Source organism: Ruditapes philippinarum, unplaced genomic scaffold (assembly GCF_026571515.1).
Source record: "Ruditapes philippinarum isolate M1 unplaced genomic scaffold, ASM2657151v2 ctg2895_1_1_1_1, whole genome shotgun sequence".
In the NCBI taxonomy this organism is placed as follows: Eukaryota; Metazoa; Mollusca; class Bivalvia; order Venerida; family Veneridae; genus Ruditapes; species Ruditapes philippinarum.
In genome coordinates, this window is record NW_026861638.1 from 204,570 (window position 1) to 221,656 (window position 17,087).

General features: G+C 33.8%; 1 protein-coding gene across 2 annotated transcripts in view; it reads left to right on the forward strand.

Moving 5' to 3' along the window:
* LOC132716391 (uncharacterized) overlaps positions 1-17,087 on the forward strand; it is a 99,375-nt gene that overhangs the window by 36,664 nt on the left and 45,624 nt on the right. For both annotated transcript variants that reach the window (XM_060699657.1, XM_060699658.1), the window contains exons 8-10: positions 1,142-1,240; positions 7,883-7,921; positions 15,117-15,218. In XM_060699657.1, coding sequence (XP_060555640.1) covers positions 1,142-1,240; positions 7,883-7,921; positions 15,117-15,218 — 240 coding nt within the window. The remainder of the gene's footprint in view (positions 1-1,141; positions 1,241-7,882; positions 7,922-15,116; positions 15,219-17,087) is intronic.

Genomic DNA, 17,087 nt, shown 5'->3' on the forward strand with positions numbered 1-17,087 from the left:
GGAAATCATTCAGAATGAAAGATTAACAAAGAGCAAGAAAGTAAAATTAAAAATATTTATAAAATTAAAATTACAAATGCATTTTTATTAAATTAAATGAACAAGGAGGCTTAAAGTTATTTTAAAAAGTATAATGATGTGTAGTTAACATTGACTTTCTTGGTGGCCATTGAAAGTTACCTCACATAAAAGGATTCAAAGTCCCAGTTGGGATTCGAACCAATGGCAGTGAGGAGCAAGAGATTTGAAGTTCTTGACATAAAAATATTTCTATGTGATGACATGAATAATCTATACTTTTTCAAAAAATTACACAGACACTTGGGGTTTTGAGCTCAAAACACCTTTAAAATCCAAATAAAATGCATATTTGTCAATCCCAGCACATGTACTGATGATATATATCAAAAAAACTTAATATAAGCCGTTTTAAAAAAAATCATATTTCAACATCTATAATAATATATTATTATTATATATATTATTATATTATTATTATATTATATTATTGTGTATTATTATAGATGTTGAAATATGAATTTTTTTCAAAACGGCTTATATTAAGTTTTTTTGATATATATGATCAGTATATGTGCTGGGATTGACAAATATGCATTTTATTTCGATTTTAAAGGCGTTTTAGCTTCAAACCCCAAGTGTCTGTAAAAATTACATCAATTTAAGTGCACAATCTGCTGATGTGATGTTATCAATTGTCCATCATTGTCCACAACATATCCTTAACCAAATGATTGATTTTTAACAAATTGCACAGGAATGGCCCTCAACAAAAGTTAACTACATGTAGTATTGCCTTTATGGTCAAAATTGGCCTAGCTTAACATAGATTTGCATATGTGCTGAAACTAATTATATAGAACTCTTCTCCTGAGATAAAAATTGTCCTGCCTTTGGATCACTTCAGTTTTGTGACATTGACTTGTATAGGTAACTTACTTTAAAAGTCTTTTCAGACAATGTATGATATCAGGAGCGATCCCAGGTAATATCTATCATGGCCCAATGGTGAAAAATTGTGCCTACCCAATCTGACTCAATGAATTATTTTTACATTGAAGAATTAAGTTCTCTTAATAAATAGATTCTTTTGTTTTCTAAAATATGTGTCATTCATTTTCAGAATCGGGAATAGAATGGGTTGTACCTATCATTATTGCTTGCGTCATTGCAGTTCTTGTCATCATTATTGTGATATATTGTTGCATTTTTAAAATGACTGGTAAGTATTTCAACATTTTTGTCTTCTTTAAGAATGAAACAATGCCAAGTAATCATTTTCTTAATCACATTTCTTTTGTCTTGAGCTGAATAAAATATGAAGCATTAGCATTTTTATAATCCACAAAAATGTTCCATACACACATGAGTATGGGTAGGGGTAACATAGTTGCCATTTTATTAGCTCACCTGTCACAAAATCACAAAGTGACAGGGTGAGCTTTTGTGATCCCTTTTCGTCCGGCGTCCGTCCGTCCGTAAACTTTTACTTTAAATGACATCTCCTCATAAACCACTAAGCCAATTTCATCCAAACTTCACGGGAATGTCCCTTTGGTGGTCACCTTTAAAAATTGTTCAAAGAATTTAATTCCATGCAGAACTCTAGGTTGCCAGCAACCGAAAGAAAAACTTTAAATATCTTCTTTTAAAAAACCCTAAGAGCTAGAGCTTACATATTTGGCACGAAACATGTTCTAGTGAGTGTCTACCAAGTTTGTTCAAATAAAAGCCCTGGGGTCAAAATTGGTCCCGCCCCGGGGGTCATTGATTTTCCTTATATGTGTATAGCAAAAACTTAAAAAATCTTCTTTTAAAGAACTCAAAGAGCTAGAGCTAAGATATTTAGCATGAAACATGTTCTTATGGGTGTCTACCAAGTTTGTTCAAATAAAAGCCCTGGGGTCAAAATTGGCCCCGCCCCGGGGGTCATTGATTTTCCTTTTATGTGTATAGCAAAAACTTAAAAATCTTCTTTCAAAAAACCCAAATAGCTAGAGTTTCAATATTAAGCATGAAACATCAGTAAGTGTCTACAAAGTTTGTTGAAATAAAAGCCCTGGGGTCAAAACTGGCCCCGCCCCGCCCCAGGGGTGTCATTGTCTATAACTAAATGTGTATGGTAAAAATTTAAAAAATCTTCTTTTAAAAAACCCAATGAGCTAGAGCTTAAATCTTAAGCATGGGTGTCTACAAAGTTTGTTCAAATAAAAGCCCTGGGGTTAAAATTGGCCCTGCAGGTTGTGGGGGGGGGGGAGGTCATTGTTTTTCATTATATGTGTGTAGTAAAAACTTAACATCATGAAACATCTTCTAATGGGTGTCTTCCAAGTTTGTTCAAATAAAAGCCCTGGGGTTTAAACTGGCCACGCTCCGGGGGCCTATATACAGGTGAGCGACCTCAGGGCCATCATGACCCTCTTGTCTTTCATCAGATTTGTTTGGATTTATATTTATCAACTTTGTGTACATAATATTTTTGTGCTGGTATTCATTTACTAATGAATTTGTTTCACTATCAACTTATATGAGAATATTTCTGGCTGGATGGAAACATGTGAGCATGGGCCCTTTTTTAGCTCACCTTGCACAAAGTGCAGGTGAGCTTTTAGGATGGCCAACCAAATGGCGTCCGTCGTCTGTCGTCCGTCCACATTTTAATTATTCTAAGGACATCTTCTATGATACCGCAGGGCCAATGTTAATGAATTTTGGCAGGAATACTCTTTGTATGAAGCTCTATCAAGATTGTTCAAAGAATTCCATTTCATGCAGAACTCTGGTTGCCATGGCAACCGAAAGAAAAATCTTTAAATATCTTCTTTTAAAGAACCGTAAGAGCTAGAGCTTAGATATTTGGCATGAAACATCTTCTAATGAGTGTCTACCAAGTTTGTTCAAATAAAAGCCCTAGGGTCAAAATTGGCCCCGGCCCCAGGGGGTCATTGATTTTCCCTATATGCATATAGTAAAAACTTAAAAAATCTTCTTTTAAAGAACCCAAAGAGCTAGAGCTAAGATATTTGGCATGAAACATCTTCTAGTGAGTGTCTACCAAGTTTGTTCAAATAAAAGCCCTGGGGTCAAAATTGGCCCCGCCCCAGGGGGACATTGATTTTCCCTATATGCATATAGTAAAAACTTAAAAAATCTTCTTTTAAAGAACTGTAAAAGCTAGAGCTTAAATATTTGGCATGAAACATCTTCTAGTGAATGTCTACCAAGTTTGTTCAAATAAAAGCCCTGGGGTCAAAATTGGTCCCGTCCCAGGGGGTCATTGATTTTCCCTATATGCATATAGTAAAAACTTAAAAAATCTTCTTTTAAAGAACCCAAAGAGCTAGAGCTAAGATATTTAGCATGAAACATCTTCTAATGAGTGTCTACCAAGTTTGTTCAAATAAAAGCCCTGGGTCAAAATTGGCCCTGCCCCAGGGGGTCATAGATTTTCCCTATATGCATATAGTAAAAACTTAAAAAATCTTCTTTTAAAGAACCCAAAGAGCTAGAGCTAAGATATTTGACATGAAATATCTTCTAGTGAGTGTCTACCAAGTTTGTTCAAATAAAAGCCCTGGGGTCAAAAGTGGCCCCGCCCCGGGGGGTCATTGATTTTCCCTATATGCATATAGTAAAAACTTATAAAATCTTCTTTTAAAGAACCCAAAGAGCTAGAGCTAAGATATTTAGCATGAAACATCTTCTAATGAGTGTCTACCAAGTTTGTTCAAATAAAAGCCCTGGGGTCAAAATTGGCCCCGCCCCAGGGGTCATTGATTTTCCCTATATGCATATAGTAAAAACTTATAAAATCTTCTTTTAAAGAACTCAAAGAGCTAGAGCTAAGATATTTAGCATGAAACATGTTCTAATGGGTGTCTACCAAGTATGTTCAAATAAAAGCCCTGGGGTCAAAACTGGCCCTGCCCCGGGGGTCATTGATTTTCCTTATATGTGTATAGCAAAAACTTAAAAATCTTCTTTGAAAAAACCCAAATAGCTTGAGTTTAGATATTATACATGAAATATCTTTAAGTAAATATCTACAAAGTTTGTTCAAATAAAAGCGGGGGGTCAAAACTGGCCCTGTCCCAGGGGTGTCATTGTTTTTAACTATATGTGTATAGTAAAAACTTAAAAAATCTTCTTTAAAAAACCCAATGAGCTAGAACTTAGATGTTTAGCATGAAACATCTTCTTATGGGTGTCTACCAAGTCTGTTCAAATAAAAGCCCTTGGGTAAAAATTGGCCCGGGGGGGGGGGGGGGCTTTATAGAGGTGAGCTACCTCAGGGCCATCATGGCCCTCTTGTTTTTACTAGACATCCATGACTGGTTTTGTTCAGCAGTTGTGAACTCATCAGGAGTCTTGACAAGAGCCTGATTGCATGATGTGTGCAGTGCATCATTTGCATGCAGCTATTATACTCTTTGGTGCAATAGTGCTGGTAATTTGTGCTGGTGCCAGGATTGTGCCATCTGTAAACAACAGCCGACAATAGGCCCAAGCCCTGGGTTCGCATCCAGTCATTTTTTTTATTATTGATTTCATTATATACATATTATATTATAAGTTAAAACTTAAAAAAGTCTTCTTCTCCGAAAGTGCAAGACCTAGAGCTTCGATATTTTGTGTGTAGCATTATCTAATGAAACTCTACGAAAAAGACTTTCTCTGGAATTAAGAATATTTTGGGTTTTCCCAGCTAATCCGTAGATACAAACTTTTTACAGTAACAGCTTCGAAAATAAGCAAAACAGGTTGACTTGTCTTTTGTGACTTACCGGTAAGAGCGATATGAAGCTATAACGGTAAAAGTTAGTTTGTACCTACAGATTAGCTGGGAAAAACCCACATTTGCCGAGTTCCAGATAATGTCTTTTGTTCAAGTATAACAAAATTGGCCTTGCCCCATGGGTCATTGATTTTCCGTATATAGTAAAAACTTAAAAAATTTCTTCTCTGAATTGACAATTTCTTCTCTGAATTGACAAAGGCTAGAGGCTAGATATTTGGGCATGAAACATTGTGAAGTATACCTCTACCAAGATTGTTCAAATTTAAGTCCTGGGGTCAAATCCGGGGTCATCGATTTTCATTATGTACATAAAGTAAAAACTTAAAAAATCTTATTGTTTGAAGATACAACACTTAGAGCTTTGAGATTTGGTAAATTATATCAAATATAGGACCACTTACAAGGTTGTTCAAAGTTTGCCTCAATTGTCAAGGCCCCAGCCCGGTCCATAGGTTTCTAAATATGGAAATAACCTTGTCAACACTTTAACGGATACTGTTTCAGTCTAGATATCCTGGAAATTAGTCAGAGAGGTTGTTTCGATAATTTCTAAAACAGTTTGAATATGGGTCATCTAGGGGTAAAAAAAGTAGGCCACACAGTCCAAATATGGAAAACCATATGTGTATCAAATAAACAGTCATCATTTTCTTTGGAAAATTATTTTTGAGATCATAATTCGTCCAGCATCCATCTGTCAGGCGTCCACCAATCTGTAAACTTTTACTTTAAATGACATTGGCTCATAAACGGCTAATCCAAATTCATCCAAACTTCACTGGAATGTTTTTTGGGGGTCATCTTTGAAAATTGATCAAAGAATTTATTTCCATGTAGAACTTTGGTTGCAATGGCAACCAAAAAGAAAGTCTAAAAAATCTTTAAAAAAAAACCCAAAGAGCTAGAGCTCAGATATTTAGCATAAAATTTCTAGTGAGTTTCTTCCAAGTTTGTTCAATTAAAAGCCCTGGAGTCAAAATTGGCTCGGCCCCAGAGGGTCATTGATTTCCCTGATATTTATATAGTAAAAACTTAAAAAAATGTCTTCTTTAAAAGCCAAAAAGCTAGAGCTTAGATATATAGCATGAAACATCTTCTAGAGGGTGTTACCATTAAAGTTTATGGAAATAAAAGCCCTGCATGGAATCAAAATAGGCCCCACCACAGGGGTGATTTTCTTTATAATATTTATGTACAGTCCAACGTGTATTAAGCGACCGTGCAAGGGAAACACCCAAAATGGTCGCTTAAATAAACAGTCTTTTAAGACAAAGCATGATTAAATGTCACAATTTATACATGACAACTTTCTTTTGTGTTGGGAATGTTTTTCAACTTCATTTATATTAATGTTTGATAATCTAAATGGATGCTAATGAGTAATAGAAAAATAACTTTCTGATATTTATTGACAAAACGATTTTGATCCATTATGTACATGTTGACATTTTTCCAGAATTTTTTAACTTCTCCGTTGTATTTCCTTGTCTCCAGTATGAAAACCCTTATATGTGAAACTTTTTTCTGTTGTGCATTTTTCATTTGAAATAAGCAAACAACATCTAATTGTAACGATTAATTTAATTGCTGATCAAGTTCAAGGTCAATTTAATGCAGTCTAAATATCAACAGTGAAGTGTATACACGTTAATCTCAGTTGGGGCGGAGCCTTTCATCGTTTAGTTGATATTATGGGATAATACATATCACATGTATACTTAACTTAATTTGCATACACTAAAATGGTTTGGGAAATAGAGTTTTTCACACATTTATATATTGTGTTTTGATTGTTGACACTTGTGACATTACGAGGCGGTGTTCTCTAAAACACAATTACTTGACATGTAAAGTAAAGATTATTGATCTCAATTAGCTGACTAATAAGTGGTTGTTGGTCGCATTGAGCAAAAGTCGCTTAATACATTAAAGATATAGAGAGAAAATGATCAGGTGGCCACATAAGACAAAGTTGCTTAATACATGTAGTCGCATGGGCAAGTTAGAATGTATATAGTAAAAACCAAAAAAGAATCTTCTTAAAAAGCCAGAGAGCTAGAGTTAAGATATTTAGCATGAAACATTTTCTAGTGGGTGTTACCAAGTTTGTTAAAATAAAAGCTCTGGGGTTGAAATTGGCTCTGGCTCAGGGGGTCTTTAATTTTCCTTATAATTTCTTTAGACTTAAGCTTAGAAATTTTGTATGAAACAAAATCTAGTAGACCTCTCTCAATATATCAGAAGATATTTATACTAATAAAAAGTATATGTCTAAATATGCTTTATTACAAGTGGCCTAACAAATAACTACACTATATATAGCATAAAAAATTAAATTAAATTAAACAGAAGCCCTTGAACTCTTCTTCTATTATACTATAGAGGCTTCAGTTTAAATATTTGTTATGAAACATTGTCTGGTGGACTTCTATAAAGATTGTTCAAATTATGCCCTTTGGTCAAAATTGGGTCCGCCCCGGGGCCGGGGAACATAGTTTTCCTCATATGTATAAATTTCTTCTCAAAATCTGCAAGAGCTTAAGCTAATAGTTTCTGGCATAACAGTTAGTGACTTCAAAGCAGCCACTGATTTTCATTGCAAACTGTTAATTTTTATAGCAACAAGTGTGTGCCATAAAAAAACATTAACTTTCCATAGCAACTATTGAATCTACCATTGAATTTCATAGCACAGTTTATTTTGTGTAGCAACCAGTGACATCTTATCGAACTCTTGTTTTTCCTTAGCAATAGCAGCCAAAAATTTTTTTACATGTGCACTATTTCAGATAAAATATGAACTTTGTAATATCAGTTTAAGATTTATACTTTGTATCTTTTGTTTATAGTTTACAATATTACTTGTTCCTTATGATGAAGAGTAAGAGGTGAGCAATAAACGGGCTATCATGGCCCTCTTGTTTTATTGTGTACCCCTGGGCAAATATAGTACATAAACAGTCTGTATTTTCTCATAAACAATATTACATTCATTTTGATAAACTATATAGATTCTTTTCAATTATGTTTTTACTTGAATTTGTAAAGATTTTGTTTTTGTTATAGGTCTTGGAAAGAAATGTATAGAAAGATTCTGTCCATATCGTAAGTTGTGAAATTTTTGCTATTTATTTGATGTCAGTGTTCCCATTCACATACTATTTTTATTTTTTTAAGTGATTAATTTTAAGGTTTATGTAAGAAAGAAAATCATTCCTAGGACAAAATATCTCTTATACATCAAACACGCTAAATAAACCACAAATGTTTGTCACATTTGCTTTCAATTACTAGTGAACACTGTATACTTATTTGCATGATATAAATAAGACTTTGACAAAACTAAATATTAATTTTTATGCAATACCAGTTATTTGCCTCAATATAGTGCAGGTTGCCAGGGGTATAATGTTTCTACTTGCTCTTATTGGAGTAATGACCATTTTTGAAGTGGTTTATGTCTGATGACTGAAATTGTCATTATACATCCCTCCCTTCAGCAAGTGTCTTTTATGATTCTGTGACGATGTGCACATCATCCTATTACCATTACTTATTCTTATAGTCAAACAAATATGAGCCGCATCACGACAAAACCAACATAGTGCGTTTGCTACCAGCATGGATCCATACCAGCCTGCGCTTCCGCGCAGTCTGATCATGATCCATGCTGTTCGCTTACCAACCCTTTTACAAGTAGAGAAAATAATAGCCAACAGCATGGATCCTGATCAGACTGCACGGATGCGCAGGCTGCTCTGGATCCATGCTGGTCGCAAACGCACTATGTTGGTTTTGTCCTGACACGGCTCAATTATGTTTAAAGAATAGCAATGTCCCTCAAATTGTCAATGCAAACCATGCTATGCAGTCATCCAGATACTTCCTGCAGTAAACTACTCGCTATGTTACAGCACTACACCAACACATCACCAGATTACAATCATTATTTAGTGCCATTATTACCCGAATTGGAGTTTAAAGCGTTGCATTTTGGGTCAGTTTGCACAATGAAAATCCATGTACATGTATAGGAAAAACTAGGTGAGAGAATGACCGGACATATTAATCTCTTTAAATGGAAGGTATCAACATTTTCAGGTAGAATTCATGTAGCCATAGGTGAAATAAAAAAAATGCTGCCTAAAAAATTGTCCTTTGGCACTACATAAACAGTAAAAAAATCTGACACAAAATCTTAATCCAGTTTGCTCAGGTGATTATGTACTTCATACCTGAATTAGTTAATACACATCATTTGCATCATGTTTACCCATTTTTGGGGGCAGTAAGAGTAACACTAGTCATTGAAAAACCTGTAAACTGTTAACTGATGAAAGAGTTGTGTAGAAGTTTTTTTAAGTTATTTGGGCTATGGATAAAAATTTTGGACTAAATTTTTTGACCCTCTGGGTGTTAAAACAGGTATTATTTATCTGATAAACGACAATTAAAAGGTGGGAAAGTCGTTTAAATCAGACAAAGCAATGCATTGGGACCAGATAATTAGGGTCGCTTGTCACATATGAGGGGTTATCCAAAAATTTGTGGACTTTTTCAATATATTTTGAACGTCCACATGTATTGTAATGAAATTTTATCAGCATACATTGTAGAATATTATCAACACTTTTTTTAAACAAACAGTTAACTGCGTCGATAAATAATGGTTTTATATTGCTTTTAAATAAGCGCATACACGGTACCCGGCGCACGATAGAAAAACAAAGTAAGTCATCGTATATTTTTTGTTAAAAAACTACTAATAACGTAGAAAACCTGCTAAAAATCGCATCTTCCTTCTATGATGTCATTTAAGTAATTCAATTAAATTATTAACGTCATTTTTGTTGAAATAGCCAGAAATGCCAAACTACAATAGTGTTTTCAACGGACATGCAGAAATTAGAAAATACCCTGATCATATACATGTAGTTTTGTTGTAATTTGGGAATGACACCAACAAAAACATTTGAAAAAAAGCAGGCAAACAGAGAAAATAAAATTTTACTATCATAAGTGTTAAAGTGGCATAAAAATTTAGTGATGGACATTACTTTGTGAAGCAGTAATGATTATTGACTGCGTAATGTTGAAGCATAAGTTGTACGTTAAATATTATGATGTTGACGTCAATAACTTTTTGGAGTGCGCCACTGTTGCCGACATGTGTTTATGTAAATTAAATATTGTTGTAATATAAGAAGCTACTAACATGAATTTTTCTGTTTTTATTTGCTATATATTCTTCTGTGCAGTGTAAGAATTTCAAATCAATATCTCAAATAATTAGTTTACGCAACAAAGAAAGTCCACAAACTTTTGGATAACCCCTCGTATGACAGGGAGTCGTTTAATTCAGACCATTTATATAGGGAAATACCTTGGGAGGAATGAAACAAGGTGGGATAAGACAGGGAGTCGTTGAAATCAGGGGTCCCTCAGGCAGTCTTGACTGTATAGGTGAAACAAGGTGCGAGAATGACCTGAAAATTTGCACACAAGTTATTTTGCAGATCTACAAATCTCGGAAAAAAATTCCAGTCCCATCTTGTCAAAAAAATCAGTGAAGTCCCTGAAGGTAGCTCGCTACTTTCCGACTGAAATTTGACAACATCTCAGATCTTGATGATTTTTTGTATGCAAACATATAGATATGTGAGCTTTACTTCTGCAGTATTATTTTATAAATAAACAGCGTTACTATGACGTCAAAGCGCCCTCTATCGGTTGCGGTGAAATTGCGTCTTTTTCTCAGTAAACCAATCTGTTCTTATCAATTTGCATCCGATTTCCTTCGTTTTAATTTTATAGTGTTCAGTAAATGTATGTCTTTGTAATGATATCTTTCTTTAAGATTTGCTTAATAGTCTGCGATTCTACGTCATTTTTCTCTACATTCTGACGTCCATATCTGATGCAAATACCGCGCGATATCGCAATAAAGATTGTGTAATAAAAAAAATTCAACACGTTGAACTTTGCTATAATTTTTCGAGCGTGTCGTGAGAAAGTGAAGGAAAATATTTATGCAATTACAATATAGGGTCAACGCGTAAGATATTTTGCTATTACTGTTTTAAAATAAAATAAAGGGAATGTAACGTAATGGTTTTTGTGGCGTTAATAGACGTTGGAGTTCAAAGAATAATACCAAATAACAATTTTCTTATGTCAAACATTACGAATGTAAGTATAAACAACACAGGAACTTGATGAAATGTATATTTTTTAAATTGTTGATTATTTTCTCATTGAAAGCATGCGCTAGATCAGCAAATTTACAATGTTTAATCTTAAATACATTTCTAATTTGCAGGACGCAGTCTCATACATCTTTTAATTTTAATTTTATATTTTGATGTTTGTAATGAAAGAGTGAAAAGTGTTATATTATTATATGAATTAACTAGTTTCAGCGAAAAAAAAAATAAGATTCACATATTGCTGTATGAAATGAAGTAAAATATTAGGTCGCTTAGCTTATACCGCGTTAGAATATTTATTTTACGTTACATTCAGCTTTTAAACACTTTCATAAAATCAAATACAGGCAGACGAGCCTGGGTGTTAAAACAGATCATAAAAATGTATTAAAATAGATATGCATACAAATGTGAAATAAGTGATAAATTGTATCATAGTTTGGAGACCTTTCTGTTAAAAATGTGTCAGGGTTAAATCGTATACATATACATGCACAGTGCGTTAACTGGAGTGCGGGTATTAGTTACCCGCACTCCAGAGCATGCCCATTGGTTGGCTCATTTTTGCTGGGGGTTACATATTGTGACGGCAGAGAAAGGGAAAGCGACAGAAATGTCATATTCAGATGTTCGTTCATTGGTTCATTTTTGCCGGGGTTTCATTTTGTGACAACAAGGAACGTGCTTTAATGTTTGACTATGATACAAAAGAGAAAGAACACCAAAACACTCTGCAATCTGATTAATACTCGGGGGGGCTACGCCCCCCTCGTACAAATCAGATAGCCTCGTGTTTCGGTGCTCTTTCTATTACTTAAATTCAGAAATAATATTAAAACATGTTAAGAATATTTAAAAACAAACTGTACAAGAAACAAAAACATTTATTTTTGCTTACCATTTTTAAGTATGTGCAATACATAGATTATATAATTATAATCTAATTAAAATGTCATAATTGGAAAATGACAAACTATAAAACTTTTTGGAACTCGGATTTACGTATACCTACTTACCGCTTTTTGACATTACAGTATAACAAAGCGGCCCTCAAAATATTATTTATTTCTAAAGGGCTCCACTACATTTTACCTCTGTAGAGCAACCGCTCTAGGCAACAAAGGGCATTTCTACTGTATATCTTAATTAAATACAAAATATAATTATTAAATACCTTGTGCAACATTTGTTACCCGACTGAATACGAATAATGTATTATGTTGACGTTATCGTGTTCATTTTTAATACAATACAGTTTGCTTTAAAACAAAAATAGAAAAAAAAAAACAAAAAAAAACGAAAACACACACCAAAACACGTGTTTATGATGTAAACAATAAAGTGGACTTCTGCCTTATTAAGGGAGATCATAATCAGGTTTTTAACTTTTAATATTCTGTAATCGGTAAAGTGGTCTTACGCTGATTTCGGAAGGCATGAATTCGAGACACGATTGCGTATTGTACTAATAGATTATCCTTTAGAATTGTTTACTGTGTATGAAATGTTTCCAGGTCCACCTCGGACCCTGTCATTTATTTACGTAGAGAAGTTGATACTGTGAGAAACACTGGTTTTGTTAAATCCCTCAGCTATAATTGAAATACTGTTGAAAGCGGCGTTAAACCCAATATTAAAAAAATAAGAAGATATAAAACATAAAATGCATAGTTCATTATTTTCATAGGCTCTACATAGCACTGTATTATGTGCAGATAAAAACGAACTTCTCCGAAAACCATATTCACACAAATTGAGGATCCTACATGATCGTCTTCTATACAAGGGAATCTGTATTAATTTTAATATGCAAAATTATCCTCTTATGAACATACAAAATAAATCAACGGATCTTTCGCCTCGAATCGAGAAATGATCGCGGCTTCAGGTCGCCTCAAAGATGCGCTAGTAAACGCATACGCGAGTCAGCGAGTTTTAAATAAAATAAGAATATCTGTAATTATGTGAAATGCGTGAGAAAATCAAGCCATAGCATGAGAACGTGATTCCTCCTTTAAATCTGAGTCTCACGCTTAGTGCAGGGATATTATTTACTAGTATTCAGCTGCGAGAGAAAATAGAATAACTGATGGCTGTTAATAAATGAGCCGTGTCACGACAAAACCAACATAATGGGTTTGCGACCAGCATAGATCCAGATCAGCCTGTGCATCCGCGCAGTCTGATCAGGATCCATACTGTTCGCTTATAAACATTTTAACAAGTAGAGAAACTGATAGGGAACAGAATGGATCCTGATCAGACTGCGCGGATGCGCAGGCTGGTCTGGATCCATGCTGGTCGCAAACGCACTATGTTGGTTTTGTCGTGACGTGGCTCAAATAAATTTGTATACGAGTAGAAAAGTTTTAAAGTAAATGTCTGCTAGATTTATATAATTAAGACTACCAGTGAATCATGACTTACGTACAAATCGTTGTTACTTAATTCGAGTTGATCTTACATTTTTAAAACATAAATTTGATTCATTTCCTACTAACTGATATATACAATTCGAAATTGTTACATACGTATGATAACATGGAAGTTTATGTAGTACCGAGAATGATACACATAACATGATGACACCGCGACTGCACCAGCCTTTTCATTCTTTTTTTCTGACATTCTTTGCAAAATTTATGTTTGTATTATTTCCACTTAGGTGGCCTTTTAATTATATCTTTCAATATTATGAATTGTCTTTCAGTCCTCGAGGTATTTATAACCATTCGTTGCAGTTTTTTAGAGATTGATACAAACATTTGCAGACAGTCATACCCTGATTTGTTGTACATGTATATAATTGAAGTTGTTCATCGAAATGTGGGCACCTGACAGGACTTTTAAAAGAACATTTTACGGAACATGTCTAAATACTATTGTTGTTGATGGTTTTCACACATTTTAATTCCAGTCAGTATACTATTTATCGGAAAAGTCGTGACAATTTCCTTGAGAAAAATATTTGACGTCACCAAAATCATTACGTTTTACTCATCCTTTATCTTATATTAAAACAGTGATAGCAAAATATCTTACGCGTTGACCCTATATTTTTATTGCATAAATATTTTCTTTCATGACTTCACTACATGTTAAAAAAAATTATAGCAAAATTCATCGTGTTGATTTTTTGTTATTTTACAATCTTTATTGCGATATCGCGCGATATTTGTATCATAAATGGACGTCAGAATGTGGGTTTAAATAACGTAGAATCGCAGAGTATTATGCAAATGTTAAATAATGACATTATTTCAAAGACATACATTTACTGAACATTATAAAATTAAAACGAAGGAAATCGGATGAAAATTAATAAGAACAGACCGGTTTATTGATAAAAAAGACGCAATTTTGCCGCCACCGATAGAGGGAGCTTTGACGTCATAGTAACGCTGTTTATTTGTAAAATAATGCTGCAGAAGTAAAGCTTACATATCTATATTTATGTATACCAAAAATCATCAAGATCTGAGATATTGTCAAATTTCGGTCGCAAAGTAGCGAGCTACCTTAAACACTCAAGAGATAATATTTTCATTTCAAATATAATGGGAATTTGTCAGATGTTTTTATGATTTCTAGGTCAAGTTTGAATATTTAGTTAAAATCTAGGTCACAAAGTCCAAATAGATAATTCTGTAGAAACAATATTTTCAGCCCAAATATCCTGAAAATTTGCCAGAAAGGTTGATATGCAAATTGAATATGGGTTGTCTGGAGCCCAATATGAAAAAGACCTTGTAAACACTGTAAATTTAATATTTTTATTCGAAATATTCATGAAATTTGTTGGTAAGGTTGTTAAAATGGTTTTTACCTCAAGTTTAATTATAGGTCATCTAGGGTCAAAACTAGGTTGCACAGCCCCAATGTGAAAAAAAATTTTCAGATGCGAATATGAACATTATTATATCAGTTTAAGATTAAGACATTATTTCTTCATTTCATTCATGTATAACAATATTTATTATTCCTTGTCATTAAGAGCCTTAATAATTAGATGAGCGATATCATATCAGGGCTATTATGGTCCATTTGTTTGTGATAACATAAATTACTCTATTCTTTCTTTTCTTTGAATGCAGCTAATTTAGATATGGTACTGTATGTTGAAACACCACAAAGTGACAGATCAGTTGTTGATGGAAATGCTACAGTGGAAGATGAAACTCAGGGTTCCCATTCAAGTACTATTTGTATTTTTTTAAGTTATAAATTTTATGGTTTACGTAAGAAAGAAAGTCATTCCTAAGCATTAGAATATGGCACAAAAAAATATTATATAAACCAAACACACCAAATAAACCACAAATGTTGGTCTCATAATTTTAAGGTTAATGTAAGAAAGAAAATCAGTCCTAGGACAAAATATCTCTTATACATCAAACACGCTAAATAAACCACAAATGTTTGTCACATTTGCTTTCAATTACTAGTGAACACTGTATACTTATTTGCATAAAATAAATAAGACTTTGACAAAACTAAATATTAATATTTATGCAATACCATAGTAAATATTTGCCTCAATATAGTGCAGGTTGTCAGGGGTATATTATTTGTACTTGCTCTTATTGGAGTAATGAACATTTTCAAAGTGGTTTATGTCTGATGACTGAAATTGTCATTATACATCCCTCCCTTCACCAAGTGTCTTTTATGATTCTGTGACAATGTGCACAACATCCCGTTGCCATTACAAATGTGTTTAAAAAATAATAGTGTCTCTCAAATTGTCAATGCAAACCATGCCATGCAGTCCTCCAGATACTTTCTGCAGTAAACTACTTGTTATGTTACAGAACTACACCAACACATAACCAGATTACAATCAATTTTTAGTGCCATTATTACCCGAATTGGAGTTTAAAGCATTGCACTGTTTTTCATTTATGGATCCGTTTGCACACTGATAGAAAAACAAGGTGAGAAAATGACCTCTGCAGCCATTTTCACACAAAAAACTTACGACACATTTTAAGGACAAATATATATTAAGCAAAGATGTTATAAACAACACAAATTATGTTAAATATGTTTTTCAACATAAACATTTGTGACATCATGACTTGATGACGTCATGGTTGAGAGGGTTATGAATAGTTTCAATGTGAACTATATATAGAATTCTTGAAAAACTAATAATTTGTACAATTTTATGGGTTTGATTTCATTACCAGCATGTACTAGTGGCACCTTTTTATTAGCTCACCTTGCACAAAGTGCAGGTGAGCTTTTAGGATGGCCAACCAAATGGCGTCCGTCGTCAGTCGTCCGTCCACATTTTAAATATTCAAAGGACATCTTCTATGATGCCGCATGGCCAATGTTAATGAAACTTGGCAGGAATACTCTTTGTATAAAGCTCTATCAAGATTGTTCAAAGAATTCCATTTCATGCAGAACTCTGGTTGCCATGGCAACCGAAAGAAAAATCTTTAAATATCTTCTTTTAAAGAACCGTAAGAGCTAGAGCTTAGATATTTGGCATGAAACATCTTCTAATGAGTGTCTACCAAGTTTGTTCAAATAAAAGCCCTAGGGTCAAAATTGGCCCGGCCCCAGGGGGTCATTGATTTTCCCTATATGCATATAGTAAAAACTTAAAAAATCTTCTTTTAAAGAACCCAAAGAGCTAGAGCTAAGATATTTGGCATAAAACATCTTCTAATGAGTGTCTACCAAGTTTGTTCAAATAAAAGCCCTGGGGTCAAAATTGGCCCCGGCCCGGGGGGTCATTGATTTTCCCTATATGCATATAGTAAAAACTTAAAAAATCTTCTTTTAAAGAACCGTAAGAGCTAGAGCTTAGATATTTGACATGAAACATCTTCTAATGAATGTCTACCAAGTTTGTTCAAATAAAAGCCCTGGGGTCAAAATTGGCCCCGCCCCAGGGGGTCATTGATTTTCCCTATATGCATATAGTAAAAACCTAAAAAATCTTCTTTTAAAGAACCCTAAGAGCTAGAGCTAAGATATTTAGCATGAAACATCTTCAAATGAGTGTCTACCAAGTTTTTTCAAATAAAAGCCCTGAGGTCAAAATTGGCCCT